General features: G+C 37.1%; 1 protein-coding gene across 8 annotated transcripts in view; it reads right to left on the reverse strand.

The window, feature by feature from the left end:
* ST7 (suppression of tumorigenicity 7) overlaps window positions 1-18,015 on the reverse strand; it is a 283,140-nt gene that overhangs the window by 254,352 nt on the left and 10,773 nt on the right. The window contains exon 2 of one of the 8 annotated variants that reach the window (XM_032483629.1): window positions 7,189-7,257. The exons of the other annotated variants lie outside the window; for them this stretch is intronic. Coding sequence (XP_032339520.1) covers window positions 7,189-7,257 — 69 coding nt within the window. The remainder of the gene's footprint in view (window positions 1-7,188; window positions 7,258-18,015) is intronic. 8 annotated transcript variants of the gene reach the window in all.

Consider the following 18,015-nt stretch of genomic DNA (forward strand, 5'->3'; position numbering starts at 1 on the left):
ACAGAAAGCACTTATGTAATCATAGTTCAACACTAAACTCCTTTTAACATTTGGCTTTGGAACAAAATTTTAGACATGAGTAACATTAAAAACAAAAACTTCAATATCAGACCAAGTTGATTAGCAGCTACAAATGGTCCCACTCTCTCATCATAAACAAACTGTTCTACAAGATAACGTTGATCAGTGAAATAATACTAAGAAGGCACCTAACGTTTCTTTCTTCTCTAGATTACTGTCTACTAAGGGCCAAACTTTGTTTTAGTAACAAAAGAACTGTCTGGTGGCTAGTGTGTCCTTCACAGGGCTCTGTGTAGCCCTCTGGGGCCACAGAGGTATAGACTGGCTCCTATTTGCTCTTCCCAAATTCAGAGCTGGTCCGTCTTCTCTTTTATCTGACACTGGGTACTCTTCCTCACAGGGCCTGTAGTTCACACACTTACCACACTTGGAATTGTGCCCAAGGAGGGCCCCAGAGGCTGGACTCCAACTATCTAAATGTTTAGCACGTAAATGCCTGAAAAAGCATGTAGTAAGACTGTAGAAGTATTCCTCTACATCTCTTCTATTTGAAACTCTAAGACTAGGGCAGTAATTCTGTAGTAATTCCTTGTAAACTAGAGTTTTCCAAAACTTCTAGTGTCCTGAAATTTATTAATAGGTCTACTACTAAAAGGAGGGAGGGAGATAATTTCAATCTCAAGTAATTTGGAGGGCTGTACAGCACAGGCATGCCTGATTTTCAATCCCGGTTCCACCACAAACTGACAGGCTCTGAGACTATGGGCAGCAGACTGCTTGGAAAACCAAGGTTCTCATCTTGTAAAATGGATGGTAAGTGATTACTATGCAAAGTGCTCATGGACACATAGCAAGGGACAAAGTATTTTGTTGATGTTACTTTTGCTCTGCTGTTTCTTCTGCCTGGAACACTCTTCCCCAGTAGTTCACAGAGCTAGCTCCTTCTCATTCTTTAGGTCTCAGTTTAAATGTCACCTTGTTAGGGAGATCCTACCTCCCAGTCAGTTCAATATATGCCCCTGTTACTCTCTATCATAGTCCCTTGTTTAGTTCCTTCCTGGCACTTCTCACAATTTATGAGGAATTTATATGTTAGTTTAGTTTTTCATTATCAGTTTTTCTCACTAGAACATAGTTCTGTGAGGACAATATATCCTGGGAGAATAACACAATGTCTGGCACATAGCAGATGCTCAGTAAGTAGTTGACAGATAATGAATGAACATCTGGATTAAACAAAATTAACTGTTACCTTCCTATAGGACTTCTACTTTTCCAAGCAAATATTCATTGTGACTCTTCCAGAGGGCTATAGGGTATATAGCATTTCTCCAACTCACTGACCCTAGAACCGTCTTCTTGTAAAACAATCTTCATATCTCCCAGAACCAATGTTTCAGGGGACACAAATTGGAAAAAAAATCAACCACTCAGTTTTGTACTGGAAAATATAAATAATATCCAAATGTCATTCAGGGATCTTATCAGAGATCTTGGCAAAAAGGAGCTGGTAACTCATTTGTACCATGAGAAAATACCAAAATAATTGCATCACACCAGGTGACATTCTAATCTCTGCAGATTGATAAAGGGTAATACATCCATTCAGAAAATGACAACTAACAGACTAAAGATAAAATGTAATAAATATTTTATATCTGCCTGGTGAAGACTGTATCTACATAACAAGCCTGATATGATGAAGTAACACTAATAAGTTCATTTCATCTATCACCAGATCAACTTCTATAGGAGCTGGCAGAGTTTCTAGCTCAACAGATAGTTTTTTCCAAGATGTATTACTGCATATTTAGACATGTCAAGTGTCAAAGATAACCTACTAGGAATGTACAGAGTTAATACTAGAAACCAGAAAGTGAAAGACACATCAGTCTGCTATGGAGGTTGGAAGGAAGGAGTAGGAACTCCAGACTGAGCTAAATACACCTTCTCATTCAGAAGATTATATTATAAAAATCAGGCTATCTTCTCCCCAAAGAATTACAGTTGCTTCCTTAATCAATGATTCTACTATTTATTATGTAAAAAAGTCACTGGTCAATTAGACATTATATTTTTTGGCAAATATTTAATTATGTCCTTAAGTTTCTTTGGTACTTTTGGAAAGATGCCTTTCTTTTTTTATTTCTTTTAGAATTTTTTGGGGGGGAGGAGGTAATTAGATTTATTTATCTATTTATTTGTAATTGAGGTACTGGAGAGTGAACCCAGGACCTCATGCATGTTAAGCATGTGCTCTACCACTTGAGCTACACCCTCCCCACCTCCCCTAGAAAGATGCCTTTAAATCACAGAAAGTTAAGTATACTTACTAATCAAGTTCAAAACATCTTCCTACCTGTTTGCTTCAAAAGAAAATGTAGAACCTTGAAGACATTATGCTACATGAAATAAGCCAGTCACAAAGGGCCAACTATTATATGATTCCTTTTACATTAGGTTCCTAGAGTAGTCAAATTCATAGAGACAGAAAGTAGAACAGATATGTAGACAGGTATGGAAAGGGGTTTACTATTTTCAAAGGGTCAAGGAAGGCTGAACTGAGAAAGTGACATTTGATTAGAAACCTGAAAAAGTGAGGGTGTGAGCCATGCAGATTTCTAGGTGCATTGAACAGACAGTTCACCCTATGTACAGTGTATGCTTATATAAAGCAATTTATATAACATAGAGAAGATTATCCAACTAGTTTCTACCTTCCTTTCTTATTTTAATCATAACAACCTAGATCATTGTTAATTTTTAAAAGGACCTTGTTTCCCCATGTGGGCACACAACAGAACAAAACAAGACTAAATCCTTAGACAAGGGGATACTTAATCACAGCCACAGCTAGCATGCTGAACAAAAGTCTAAGGGATGAGTGTACCCAAACTAGGAAGAAACTTGTCCAAACTAGAGAAAAAAGAAAGTTGAAGGAGAAATCACTAGTTTTCATGTACTCACTCACTCTACTGTGAAGTCAAAGGTTAAACTATCACCAACCTCTCCACCCCTGAAAACACCACACACACGCACAGAGTTTTCTATCAGTCAAGGATCACCAGATACATGAAGAAAATTTGTAACAGAAGGGACAATGACAATAACAACAAAAACACTTTTTTAACAAGGCATATGGAAGAAATAGAGACAATAAAAATAGATTTCTTCATTTCTTGGTTTTGGAAATCTCTGATCATAGCTATTGAAATAATTGAGGTTAGTGATTAAAATGATCATTGCTTTCTAGTAGTATATAGGAGGAATAATTCATGATCTATAAAGTATACCAAAAATACTTTAAAATAATCAACAAAAGACAAGAATAGACAATTCTCAATCTTTTAAAGTCTGCCCTCTAGCACTCATAATATTATTAGAATAAGTACATTTGTCCAGAAGGATCAATTTGCTTCACAATAAAATTTAACATAAATTTAACTATGAAATCTGCATGTAGCAGTATGTTAAAAGACTCAGAAAAACAGTAAAAAATTGTCACAGATTGCTAAAATATTGGTCCTAAATGAGCCAGTTTAATGAAATGAAGTTGAAGAGAAAAAGACCCTTCAGTGTCATTTTTTAAATACCAATAAATATTCAGTTTTATTAAAATGGGAAAACTTACAATCTAATTTCCCACCAATATCACTCCAAATATACACAAATAAACACTCTATTAGATTCATCAAAGCAACTCATGAAGCTGGGATATGGACTGATTCAGGAAAATATGTATGAGTCCTTCTACAGAATTATAAAAATGTCTCAAGCACTTCGGATTTTTACAGGTCAGAACAGGGACTAAATAGCCAGTACCTCTAAACCAGCAAAGAGAGGCAATGATGACTGGCTAGGGAATTTTTGGAAAACAAGAAGAGAGGAGTATGGTCATTGTAGGGGATTCCCTAGACTCCAGAACTGGGAACAAGAGAAGGCCCTGGCTGATAGGCTTCCTCTGAGGTCTGTCTGAGCAAGCAGAAAGGTCAGTAAAGAATCTGCAGAACTAAGTGCCAAGGGCAATCTTATGGAAAATGATGTGTATGAAGTTCAAGGGGTGATGCAGAGGCAAGAACCAAAGCAGGGGCCATTTTTGGTAACAAGATTATGGGACTGGGTACAAAAAATCCAAGTCAGAGCAGTTTTCTTGCTATAGCTTTGAGCAGCCAGGCCAGGGATGCCACAAGCAAGCCCCGAGGCCTGAGGAGGACGCATGCTTCCAGTGAGCCACTCCTACCCATGGCATCCTTATCCCTCAATTACATCCCAGCTTCATGGTGACTTCCCCAGAACTCAGTTAGATGCCTAGGGGTTAAAAATACCAAAAAACACTAAACTCATTTAGATGGCTCTATATAATACGCTAGCACTCATTCACAGATTATAGCCCTTCTTTGGGGTGACTCTGAGGATAATGAAGAAGGGAGATTCTTTCGGTGGGCAGAATTTCAAATAACACATCTGTTCACTCTGTAAAAAGAGAAGGCCTAGGCTCAGATCTATATAAATTTCTGGGCAGCGGCTAATGTTCTGTTGTATAATCAAGGACTTTAAAGGAGTAATACTGAAGGATTGGTGGCTAGGAGGCTGCAGATTAGGGAATGTGGATGGACTATTTGAAAGGACTCAGAGGATGAGAATACACACACAAATTCTCAGTAAAAGGCCCAGTGTAGGAGCTCTTGAACATCTTTTTCAGTCTCCTTTGCTGATTCTGCCTCTTCTTCCCAAACTCTAAGAGCTGGAAAGCCCCAGCACTCAGTCTAGAGCTTCTTCTCTTCTCTATATTCACTCCCTCTGTAATCTTATGTTATCTCATGACTTTAAACACTACCTATACACTGTGTCCAAAATCTCTCTCTCCAGATTCAAATATCTAACTACTCATCTGACATCTCCATTTGAATGTCAAAATCTCTCTAACTTAACACATCTGAAACTAGTCTTCTCCCAAAACCTGTCCCTCCTTCCCCTCAAACTAGCCTTTCTGATCTCATCTGATGCCAACTGGGATGGGTACAAGGATAATCTCTCCAAGGAATTTGATATTTAGCAGTATTTTTTAAAAAAAATGGAAGTAGCTGAAATTCATTCATTCTGACAATGGCATCTAAGATAACTATCCATTAGTCCCTGCTACCTAGATCCCTAGAGATGCTCTATATTTTGCCCTTTCTGAAGTCTAATTCTTTAGCTTTTCATTATATTCTGAACATTTTCACTTTCCCTTAAATTGGCTAGGGTCAATTTCTGCTGCTTACAACTAAAACCCCTTATCTGATATAACCACCAGCTCTCAGCTCATGGACTCTGCTTTGCCACCAACAGCTCCCAATTTGCAACCAAACTCTGTCGTCTCTGCTCTTTTCTACATATAGTTAAGATGAAAAAGGAAAGTTATCCTACTTTCAATTATACCAGACTTTAGTCATACATATCCAGAACCATTCTTAATGTAATCTGAGAAATTCTAAAAATTAAAATTATCTTTTATCAAAGTATTTGTTCCCAAACTGGTTATGTCCAGCTATTCCTAGAAAACATGAGTGAGAAATCTCTAACAGGATTCCCCCTGCAGCTCATCTAAAAAAGTCCTGTACCACAAATTCTGATAATCCCTGCCTCTGATCCCACACAATCTCTATTATAGTAGCAAACCTCAGCCAAACATAATTAATTATTCATTACATCATGAAAGGAAAGAACCATGTTTCTTCATTTCTGTACCCTCATGAAAGAGGCAGGCTTGATAAATGTTTGTTGAATTTTATCAGAAAGTAATACAGTAAATGCATCACATTTTTTTAAACAATCACCATACTTCAAATGATGTGCACTCTGAGCTGAATATGATGTTAGTTATCTGCTACTAATATATCTGAGCATAAACTGTCTGCTATGTCTTTCTGATCATATTGAAAAATTAAGAGAAAAATCATACATGGGACTATAAAGTGCTTATTATCTTGATATAGTTTCTAACTAATTCATGAATTGGCCCAAGCCAAATTTTATGTACATCTTAAAAATAAGAATACCATATTTACTCACATAATTCCTCCTATCTCATTCTTTTTTTAATAAATTTCTTATGTTTAAACTTGGGGATAATATGGATAAACAATGATCTAAAAGAACTTTAAAGTTCCCAATAATTTCTGCCCTAACCTCTAGTGTAACCTTACAATATCTAATCAACAGGTTGAGCATGAGTATCAATACCACATATACAAGTCTCAATGTTAAATAACAAGATGCATTTTCCCTCAATAATATAGTTTATATAGGAAAACCTCACAAAGGCATAGACAAGCACCATCTAGTGGCAAAAAGAATTACTTCAGATAAACAGTTACCACTGAGAGCAGATCTAAATCAAATTGCTACCAAAATCTAAATCATAGCCATTTGTTGTTCAGGACTCAATTTTGTTAAAATGTTTAATAACTATGTGGCTACTAAATCAAAGGTAAAGCCCATTTTAAGATAAATAGTAAGACTAAATAAAATGGTCATTAGGACAGCCGAGATTCAGTTGTTTTAACACTCTTGAATGACACTCTTAAACATGAAGTGGAAGTAACCTGCTCTGCCATATTGGGCAAATTTACATACGCTACATCTCACTTAATCCCACAACAGCCCGGTAAGGAAGTTATTAAAGTCCCCACCATGCAAATGAGGAAACTGGACCTCAGATATTAAACAACTTATCTGAAATCATACAAACATAAGTAATGAAGTCACCTCTCCATCTACTGCTCATCTAACTACTACTGGGTCCTTAGGGGAAAAACATAAAGTAATACAATAAATGAAGTGTATACAAACCCACTGAGCACTTAGTTTAGGCCACATATAACTGACTCCAATATGGACAAGAGAGATGTACTGTTGGATGACAAACAATCCCTCAGACTCTGAGATTAATCAGACTGCTAGCTGAAAGGGGACAAAGCCCATCTTTTCCTGAACAGAGTGAAGTGTAGTAGAAAGTTCGTGGACTTTGGTGTCAGGTCCAAGTACAAACCAATGTTACAAACTAATATTAACAGAGTGGCTTCTACAAAGCAGTGCATAGCACTGGGGCTGGGGACTCGAAGGTGTCCCAGCAGATGTGACCTGCTCTCACAGAGCCTAGAGCCCTGCCCTTGAATAACTTACAGTCTAGAGGAGAAGACGACAGACAAGTAGGTCTTCTGGCACACTGGGAGAAGCTACTTAATCCATAACCTGGTTTGGGGCAAAAGGAGGAGATTCTTAGAATTTCTTTTTTAAATTGTGTAGATTGTCCCCTTCACAAGAAAGGCATTTATAAATCATTCATCCCAACTTTCAAGATTGTCTTCTCTTTCTTTCCTCTCCTCGCCCCTCTCCTTTCTCCCCCTTCTCTCTCCCACACATGAATATGTGCAAACTGGGGCCTGAATTCAAACTTCTGGTTTCCAGCAGACATGCCTTTTGCAACAAGGTTCAATTCTCCAGGGCCTTACATCGTCACAGATTTAGATCAATTTCACTTTAAGGATTAAAGGATATAACAAATAGATGACTGCATAGCTTAATAGCAGAGAACAAGACTTTAGGGCCTGGTCTATTGAAATTCCAGGTCTGCCATAATGAATTAACAAATGTATTTGAATTATTTAAAAAGGAGAAGGAGGAGGAGGGGGGAGGGGGAAGAGGAGGAGGAGAAGAAGGAGAAGAAGAGGAAGAGGAAGAGGAGGAAGGAGGGGGAGGAGAAGGAGGAGGAGAAGGAGAAGAATCAGCAGCAGCAGCAGAAGCAGCAGCAGCAGCAGCATAAACCATTACAAAGGTGAGCCCACCTCTTGTCTTTCTCTTCCTAAATAATTCTGTTCTAAACCCATAGGGAGAACCAAGCAAAGTAGGCCTGTGTGCTGGGGTGGTGACATACAGTGGGTGGTAGCAGCAGCACAGAAGCCTACAGCAGCACAGAAGCCTAGAAGCCTGTGCATGGGAGCACCTCTGCTTGGGGTGTCAGTCCCCAAGCAGAGCAAGGAGGGTACAAGAACGGGGAGTGGCCCCAAATGTCGTGTCAGAGCTGAATGGTAAGAGGAAGACATCCCCTTGGGGGAAGTGGGGAGGAACATACAGGTACAGGTGTTAGGACCCAACCTGGATGCACAGGGCCACTGAGGAGGACTACTCAGCATGTGGTTTCAGAATCCAAGTGTGCCAGTCAGATGAGGTTAAGAAGAAATAGTAAGAGATTCTGGTTATATACAGATATATTGAGCAAACAGCAAGTTTATTAAGGATAATGGGACTCAGGTTTCTCACTGTCACTGAAGAAATAAACATGGAAAGGAAGAAAACTGGAATGAACTCTGGAAGGATTAGACTGGAATTTGAAGTATCAGTGTGAACTCACAATTTCAAGAGAGATAGATGGGGAATAAAGAAAGAAATACACACATAAATGTGCCTATATCCATCATGTATACGTATATAAATTCCCTTGGTCTGTCATCTGAGAGGACTCAGAGCAGCAACACCCCTAAAGCAATAAGCATACCTTGTACATCAATTTTGGCTTCAAATATTTTTCTCCACTAAAAGGGAAATAGGGATTCTTAGAGTAACTGCTGATTCCAAGGCTGGAACAGGTAAAGTACAAGTTGAGACTGGAATATCACATAAAGCAATCAAGCCCTCAAAGAATGACAAGGACATGTCAAAAGGACACAGAAGCCAGCTTGAAGGGGCTCACACAGGCCAGAGCTGGGACAGTTTGAGTATCAAAATAATAATGACAGTAATAAATTATAGCTCACTGAATAAAAAAGGATTCCAGGAGTCTACACTGGTATAAAGAAGTAAATGAATACAATTAAAGTCTGATGAAGAATTTATAGTTTCAAAGTGCTTTTCTACAAAATACTTACTAACTACAAAAGGACTAAGAATAACTTTACAGTAGCAAAACCTTGCAGACATCCCCTTAATCAATTGATCAAAATGAGCATCATCAGTAATGGGACAAATAAAAATCATGAGCTCCTGATAAGATGCAATGAGAGAAACAGCAGCGCCACCATGATAGTCTGGCTAAGGTCCATACATAACCTGAACTTAATCGTGAAGAATCACAGGATATACTCAAATTGAAGGGCATTCTACCAAACAACTGACATATATTCATCAAAAGTAATAGGAAAGGTTAGGAAAGCCAAGGAACAACTGAGGAAAGGAGCTCTTCCAGACAAAAGAAGACTAAACAAACACGGGAACTAAATGCAATGCATGTTTGCAAACTGGATCCTCTTGCTATAAAAAGCACATTATTGGAACAACTGGTGAGACTTGAACCAGGCCTGAGAATTAGATGGCAGTACTGTACCAATATCTGATTAATTAAATTAATTATCAAAATCAATTTATCTTGATGGTTTTACTGTGGTTATGTATAACACCCTTGTTTGTAGGAAATACACACTAAAGTATAGGGAATCACATCAGCAATGTGGTTCTGGAAAAAAACTACTAACTTTCAATTTCTCTGTAAATTTGGAATTATTTTAATGTAAAAATTTTAGTTAAACACAAGTGAATCAGGAGTGCTAGAGGGGCTTCTATACTGACTGTCAGTTGTTCCCTGTGACCAAGATCAAACAGAAGGGCTCAGTTTCTAGAAGAACATGCACTGAGGGGAGAAGACCAAGAGCCCTTGGAGTCCACGGGCTGACAAACCTGGATGTACCGTGATGTGGGAGTAAGACTGGAAGGAAAGGTCAAGGTCCTCAAGAAACACAGGACAAGGAGATTAAGAAGCCAATGGGATACACAGGTTATGTGGGGCATTTAGAATTTGGGGGTTTTGGAATCATTTGGAATCAGGTAAACAAGAGGTGTTCAACTTGCAGATGAATCATCTGGCCTCTGTGAAAAGAAAAATGAGGAATTTTTAAAGTGATTAAAAATATGAGCATAACAGAAATAATGATATATAAAGTAAAGTATATTTTGAGTGGAGCAGGGAATATGAAGGTTAGTACTGAGTATCAAGTTAGAAAGGTTCACTGGAGCTAATGGAAGAAGGCTTAGAATATTAGGCTTAGATGTCTCCATTTTATTTACTAGGCAACAGGAAGACATTAAAGGATTTGAAAGCAAAATCCTGGTATGTAGGATAGATTAGGAGAGATCAGAGGCAGGAAGATAAATTGGGAGATTATCGTAATAAGATTATAAAGGCTGAAATAAAGACAAGTAGGAGTTGAAGAGAGATTCATGAAGCTCTACAATTTGACAGGATTTGTCAACTAAATGCATGTAAAGGGAAGAACAGATGAAGATTATTATGAATCTTGAAAGCAGAGGGGTCCTTAAGAAAAATTGAGCTCTGCTACGAGGAAGGGAGGAGAGAGAGCTAGTGATCAATATCTCAATGGAAATATTCAATATGCCAATGAAAATGCAAACCTGGAAGCTGGGAGAGGGTCAGAAAAGAAATATAGACTTGAGTTTCATCTACATGAGATTGCTGAAGGGTACTGCACAAGAAAAAAAAAAGGATTAATGAAAATAGAACCTTGAGAAATGCCTCTTGTTAGAAAGAAAGAAAAAAAAAACCTTTAAAAAATTGGTTGAGTCTGAGAAAAGTGCCTTATGCTATGCATTTTCCATTTGCCACTCCAGGTCTATTTCCCACCTTCCTTCCCCTCCCCTCTGACCTCTGGTTAATTTGGCCAAAGGGAGACTTCAACAAGAGATTAAGAGAGTGGGAGGAGAACAGGAGGAGGGCATTCATCCCTGGCTCCCAATGTACAGCATCATGTCAGAGTCACAGATTACCCCTGTCTCTCTACTGAAGGCCTCCACAGGTTCCAGTAACTGTTGCTTCCCTCGTCCCTTCAGGCCTACATATGGTAATGGCTCACTGCTGCTTCCAGCTCCAGGATATTGCACTATCCTTTATTTTTAATAAAATATCCTTTATTATTTTCCTACCCACATCTTCATAAATAGTCCCTTTAATAAATCCCTCTCAATTAACAATCTGAGTGTATGATCTATTTCTTGCTGGGACCTTCATTAACAAAATGCCCTTATCTTTGCCAGCAGTAATTATATCCAGAATATATATCAAAACATTTAATTTCCCTCACTCAAAATCCTTACACAAAGTTCTGCTCTAGGATCTAGTCTAGCTTTTCCTAGGAGGTTAAGGATTGGTCCATTCTATCTTTGGTCTCCTCTGTTGTCAAGATGTTGGACTCTAAGACATCAGAAGTGGGATTCATCCTCACTAACTCCTGTGGAAGCTGGGCCTCCAAGGAAAAGGAGATCCGAAGACATCAGAAAAGGTCACACCTACAGATCAAGAAGCAGCCTTTCTCTCACCTGGCAAGTGACACATTGTTCCACATATATTGGCCCAATCTTCCTGACATATTGTTTCTCTTTTTGAAGATTGCCAACAGCCAGTAAGTTTACCTGTCTTATTGAAACTCACAACATCAGCATATTCTGCAATGCCAGTCACGATTTCCAAAGAGCAGTTTGGAATATAGAGCCTGTACCCAACTTACTAAATGGGTTCAAGAGAATTAGAATACTACATAGAAAGCAAATGAATCATCATGTCCACAGAATCATGTTAGAACTAAAAGGGTCTCTTAAAAACAGGGTCTAGACATTTTTGATATTCTTCAGAATATCTGACATCATGTAAGCAATAGAAAATAGCTGGCAGCTAAAGCTTGTAACTAATTATAACCATCATAATGTCAGATTCCAAATTTTTGTTTTCATCACAAAAAAATTTATTATTCTTACTAATTGTCTTTACAATGGAAAAAACTAACCTTTTAAAACAAATATATAGTAAATATTTTGAAAAGACAAATACAATTGGAAATGAAAATTAAAACAACAATATATCACTTGACATCCATCAAACTAGCAAAAATGTTGACATCAAGATCTGGTGAAGATGTTGAGAAACAGAAGCTTGCATACATGACTGGTAGAGTATATAATGATACAAAAATTGTGATAAACTGTATCACTGGTCATAATTCTTCATAATCTATACTGAAATTTTGACCCAGTCTTTGCCAGATGGCTTTGCAGTACAACCTGCTAGAAATTGCAGAGCATACTTTCCTACTCCACAGACGTTGGGCTTGGGCATATGACTTGTTCTAGACAACTGAAGGTGGGCAGAAGTGAAGTGAACCAGTTCTCGATATGACCCACATGAAGTTTTACGTATTTCCACTTGCCTTCTTTTTGCTCTTGCCATTTTGTACAAGAAGAATAGGTAGCTATTTGTCCAACAGAATGAGATTCATGGAACAGACCTGAATCCAACCTTAACATAACCTACCGCCTGCAGCCTGGAGCCTAGAGTTTGGAGTCATTTGGGTGGTCTCTGTTTACTTTCACAAAGGGAAGCAAAACTCTATACTTTGTAAATTTGGGCTGTGCAAAGTGACTTCCATTTTAAGAGTACAGTATTTGAAGGAGAGTAACTTTACGATGTAGAACTTGACAAACACTAAACTACCTCAGCCAAATGATCAAGGCTAACATCAACAGGAATACACCAAGCCGATAGTTTGCATCCTTGATATGTGATGAAAATGGCACTCTACCTCTGGTCTCCCTCCCCAAAAACCATAAGCCTAGAAAAATCATGAGAAGAACACCTGACATATCCCAATTAGGAGACACTCTACAAAATACGTAGCCAATACTCCTCAAAACTGTCAAGGTTATCAAAAACAAGAAAAGTATGAAACACTGTCACAGCCAAAAGGAATCTAAGAAGACACGGCAACTAAATGTAGTGTGGTATCCTGGATGGAACCCTAAAACACAGTAGAAGGACATTCAGTAAAAAACTAAGGAAACCTGAATGAAGTATAGACTTCAATTTAAAATGATGTATCAGTATTGGTTCCTTAACTGAAACAAATGTACCATAGTAATGTAAGATATTAATAACAGGGGAAACTGAATGTGAGGTATATGGGAACTCTCTGTAATTTCTTAGTCATTTTCTATAAATCTAAAAGTCTTCTACAAAACATAGTTTGTACAGTTTATAGTAAAAAGAGAGAAAGGAAAAAGCAATATGAATACTTATAGTAAAGTGTTAACATAAACAATGTTTAAATATGGGTAGGGGGTCACCTCATTATATTATTTCTTGCCCTTGTCTATATGGCTAAAATCTATAATTAGATTTTTTTCAAATTTTAAAAATCCTTCACAATGAACTCCAGTTTAACCCCAACAGATTCTCACTTTTCTCCCTTTTTCACTCTCCCTTCAGCCACATTTACAATTTTCTAAAGGCACCAAGCAGTATGACATTCCTTTGCTAATTCAGTCCCTTTAGTCTAAAGGTTCCAAGAGGAAGGTCCAACTCAAAAACTGCCACCATGAATTGACAGCTTTCTCTTATCCCCTTGGTTTATATTCTTTGCTCCTTTGTTCTCTAAACATTTCACTCTGGATTAGACTTGGTTGTGTGACTGTTTCTCTTTCCCTCTCTGCACTATGTACCTTGAGGATAGGGACCACATGTTGGTCATCTTTCTTTTCCTCCACACCCACACCAAGTATGGTGACTTGTAGTAGTATGACTCAATGGATTTATTATTTGATGGTAAGAGAACAGAGATTTCAACATAAAAAGTCCTTTTCTATAATACAGCAAATCAATAAGAACAAGATCTGGAAACAGGTTAATGAATTTGGCTTTGAAATTATTCATGAGGTTTAAAAAGCAGTTACAGAAAAATTATGAAAATGCACAGAGTACAAAGAGTTAAAGACTAAAGGTAAGAAACTGATCATAAAAATCTTACTCATTTTGACTAGGAATGGAGTTCCTATTCCTACTGTCATAAATTTCTCCTCAAATTTCAAGAGAAACATAGAAAATAAATACATTATTATGAAAAAGGAAAACAAATGATAAAGAATGAGGTGGGGAAGGATAAACTACCGTTCTAAAAACTGACATAAGAGAAAAAGTTGATTGAGGCAGGTACTCAGAATAATAGAACAAGGTCACATAGCAGAAGCAGGAACAACAGTCACAACTAAACATCTAAAAGTATTAAGCATTTAGATTGTGCAAGGCACTGTGCTAAGGTTTTACTCATATAATCTCATTAAATTCACATAAAAATCCTATTATCCTCAGTTATAAACAAGGTAACTAGTGTTACAATCACAGAAGTGGTAAATGACTTGAACCCATATTGACCTTGTGCTAAAATGTGGTAAGGGAACAATTATACTTTATGGAGGTCAGTAATTCAGGAGTGGCAAGACTGGATACAATTAGGAGAAAGGCCTGATACACTGGACCAGCTGGAACCTGCAGACCTGTCCCCAGGATGACGATGTGAACAGGCTGCCTGACCAAGGCCACTTTTTAACATCCCCAACAATGGGGACCAAGAAGAGGGGGAAAATGGACAATGGTCCTGAGCACCAGGAGCCAGAAGTGACAACAGTCTGGCCGGAGCACTCATAGGCAGGAGTGGGCATTAACAGCCATTATTAGGGGCACAGGAACCCTGCTGGACCCTGCAACTCAGAGCTGTTACTACTTACTGAACATATCCTTAGTCCTACAGTTTTAGTGGAGTAAAATCTGAGACATCCAGATTTATTTGAGTTACTTTGTAATCAGTGGCAAAAAAGGCAGTAGGAAACTCCTAAGTAGCAAAGTGAATCCCCTGATATTTTGTAACACTTTACAACATCATGAGTGGTTTGCTTTACCAACATCCACCTTATTTCTAAAAGTAACATGATATATTAATTTCTTACTGATTTGATAATTTTATCATCCCATTTCAGGTAATTTGCTGCATCCTGAAGTAAGAAAACCAGGACAGGTAAACACGGGCACACAATGTTGTTACTTGTTCTCTGGTGCCCCTAAGGAAAGAGGGGTGAAAGCAATGTGCCAGGATTGGGAGACTAGTTTTCATCTAAACGCAAAGTAAAAATAATGTCATTTCACAAATATAGTTGGGCTTCCTGCCTAGGAGTGCATGTGAACCTTGCGTAAACTATTTAAAAGAAAAGCAATTTGAAAGGATTGATACTGTCTAGCTGACACTAGTCAATGATAAAAAGAGATTTCTATAAAGCCAAGTATCAGTAGCATTCACATATCAACAGCATATTTTTAATGAAATGTAAGATTTTATCAAAATAATAAATGATTCCAACAAAGGCATGAATTCCATTAATAAAATACTGTCTTAATGTTTACATATTTTTGTATCTTCTTTTGTTTTTACAGGCATTACAAACAGAATAATATATGTTAAAAAGGACTTTATATTTTACTTCTAGGTCATGTTTGTTCCTAGAAAGTGAGCTAGACATGAAACAATAGATGGCCATAATATTCAAGACATGCTAGGGAAAAAGCACTCACCTGTGACCACTGTTACACAGCTCTGTTTCCCTGGCTAGTCCCAGCCCGCCTATCTACTTACTAATAATGTTTAAGTTTTCCCTTGGACTGAGCAGTATAAATCTTCGTTTTCTCTTAGCAGCTGGACAGTCTTCATGCAAGCTTTGAATTCAGATCCTCTCCAGCCTGAAGAGTAACATGCTGTTTGTCTTATCTTTTTCAAAAATGTGAATTACTCTTCTCCATCACATATATTCTCATGGTTAAAACTAAAAATAATCATTTTTAAGAATTATAGTTCTTTTAACTGTCTTTAAAATATACCAGAAATTGTTACATTATTTTCTGTAGGCAAGCAATAAAACATAACTATTTTTGTAAAAATCAAACATTTTTAGGAATACTTTTATAGCCCAAACTAGTTAATGTCTGCATATCTTTGTTCATACTTAGTTGACGTTATGGTGTCACCGCTTCTCTATCTTCCCTCAAAGAACCTGAATGTTCAAATAATGTAAAAGAAAGAAAAAGTTTATTCTTAGGGTAATGACTTTCCAACTGATAGATTTGCTATAACTTTTTTTTTTTAACATTTTCAGAATTTTACTGAATGATAATGCATATAGAACTGGTTTGGAGAAAAAAAATTGAGAAGCAGGTTTCTAATATTTGAAAACTATAATTTAGTCTCTCTTATTTCATCTCTCAAATGTAAGGGTGCAGTTTAAAACACTCTCTTTGCAAAAAGAGCCAAATAAGCTAACAAAAGAGTTTCTCTCTAAACCATACTGAGCCTGAACTGAGAAAAGTATAATTTGTTTTATTTTAATTAAAGATGTCAATGACAGAGGATAGCGATTCTTCTCCCTTTCCAGCAAAACCCAGGGAAAAGTACAAACCAGAGCACACCAGGTCTTTCTATGTGACACTATAGTAATCTAAATGTATGCTACAGAAAGGGCACCAAGGGAGTCAAGCGGGTGTAATAAATTGCAAAACACCTCCAAGAGCATTATTTTGTTAGTTCTATTAGTAATACCCAATAAATAGCACCTATCAAATAAATGAAAAAGATCAATTTGGTAGAGAAGCAAATTTCACTCTCTCTTTTCCAAGAGAAGGAGACTAGAAACTGGAAAATTTGTAACTGTAGAATTGTAAGCATTCTACTCTTGCCTATTGGTAATAAATTAACACTTTCGAATGGCATCCCAATGTGACTTCAAAACAAAACAAAATAAAAACCTTTCTAACTCGAGATCACATGGAGATCCAGACCCAAACTGCTTATTTTTATTTTATTTTATTTTTATTGAAGTATACAGTCAGTTACACTGTGTCAATTTCTGGTGTACAGCACAATGTTCCAGTCATGCATATACATACATATATTTGTTTTCATATTCTTTTTCATTAAAAGTTATTACAAGATATTGAATATAGTTCCCTGTGCCATACAGAAGAAACTTTTTTTAAATCTATTTTTATATATAGTAGCTACCATTTGCAAATCTCAAACTCTCAAATTTATCTCTTCCCACCCCCTTTCTTCCAGTAACCATCAAATTGTTTACTATGTCTGTGAGTCTGTTTCTGTTTTGTAGATGAGTTCATTAGTGTCCTCTTTTTTCTTTTCTTCTTTTTTTTTTTAGATTCCACATATGAGTGATATCATATAGTATTTTTCTTTCTCTTTCTGGCTTTCTTCACTTAGAATGACACTCTCTAGGTCCATCCAGGTTGCTGCAAATGGCATTATTTTACTCTTTTTTATGGCTGAGTAGTATTTCATTGTATAAATATATCACAACTTCTTTATCCAGTCATCTGTTGATGGACATTTAGGTTGCTTCCATGTCTTGACTATTGTAAATAGTGCTGCTATGAACACTGGGGTGCATGTATCTTTTCAAATTAGAGTTTCCTCCAGATATATGCCCAGGAGTGGGATTGCTAGATCATATGGTAAGTCTATTTTCAGTTTTTTGAGGAATCCCCATACTGTTTTCCATAATGGCTGCACCAAACTACATTCCCACCAGCAGTGTAGGGAAGGTTCCCTTTTCTCTACACCCTCTCCAGCATTTATCATTCAAGGACTTTCTAATAATGGCCATTCTGACTGGTGTCAGGTGATACCTCATTGTAGTTTTGATTTGCAGTTGTCTGATAATTAGTGTTATTGAGCATTTTTTCATGTGCCTATTGGCCATCTGTATGTCTTCACTGGAGAATTGCTTGTTTAGGTCTTCTGCTCATTTTTGGATTGAGTTGTTTGTTTTTTTGTTATTAAGTTGTCTGAGCTCAAACTGCTTATTTTTGAAAGCCACTTCTTTTTTTAAGACTTTCATGCCTCAGTGTTTCAACTGCTTGTGCTATTTTAAATTGTCAAGCTTTCTAATAAAAAAAAAAAAATTCACACTCATTTACCTAAGAGATTCCTTTAAAGTTCTCTACAGCCTTGCTCAAAATTTCAGAAAGACTGATACTTAACCAAGATCCACTATTAGATTTGGAAGTCAACTTATAAAACAAAGTTAGAGTTCTCCACAAAGTATGCTATTATTAGTACATGT

The sequence above is a fragment of the Camelus ferus genome, chromosome 7 (genome assembly GCF_009834535.1).
Source record: "Camelus ferus isolate YT-003-E chromosome 7, BCGSAC_Cfer_1.0, whole genome shotgun sequence".
Classification (NCBI taxonomy): Eukaryota; Metazoa; Chordata; class Mammalia; order Artiodactyla; family Camelidae; genus Camelus; species Camelus ferus.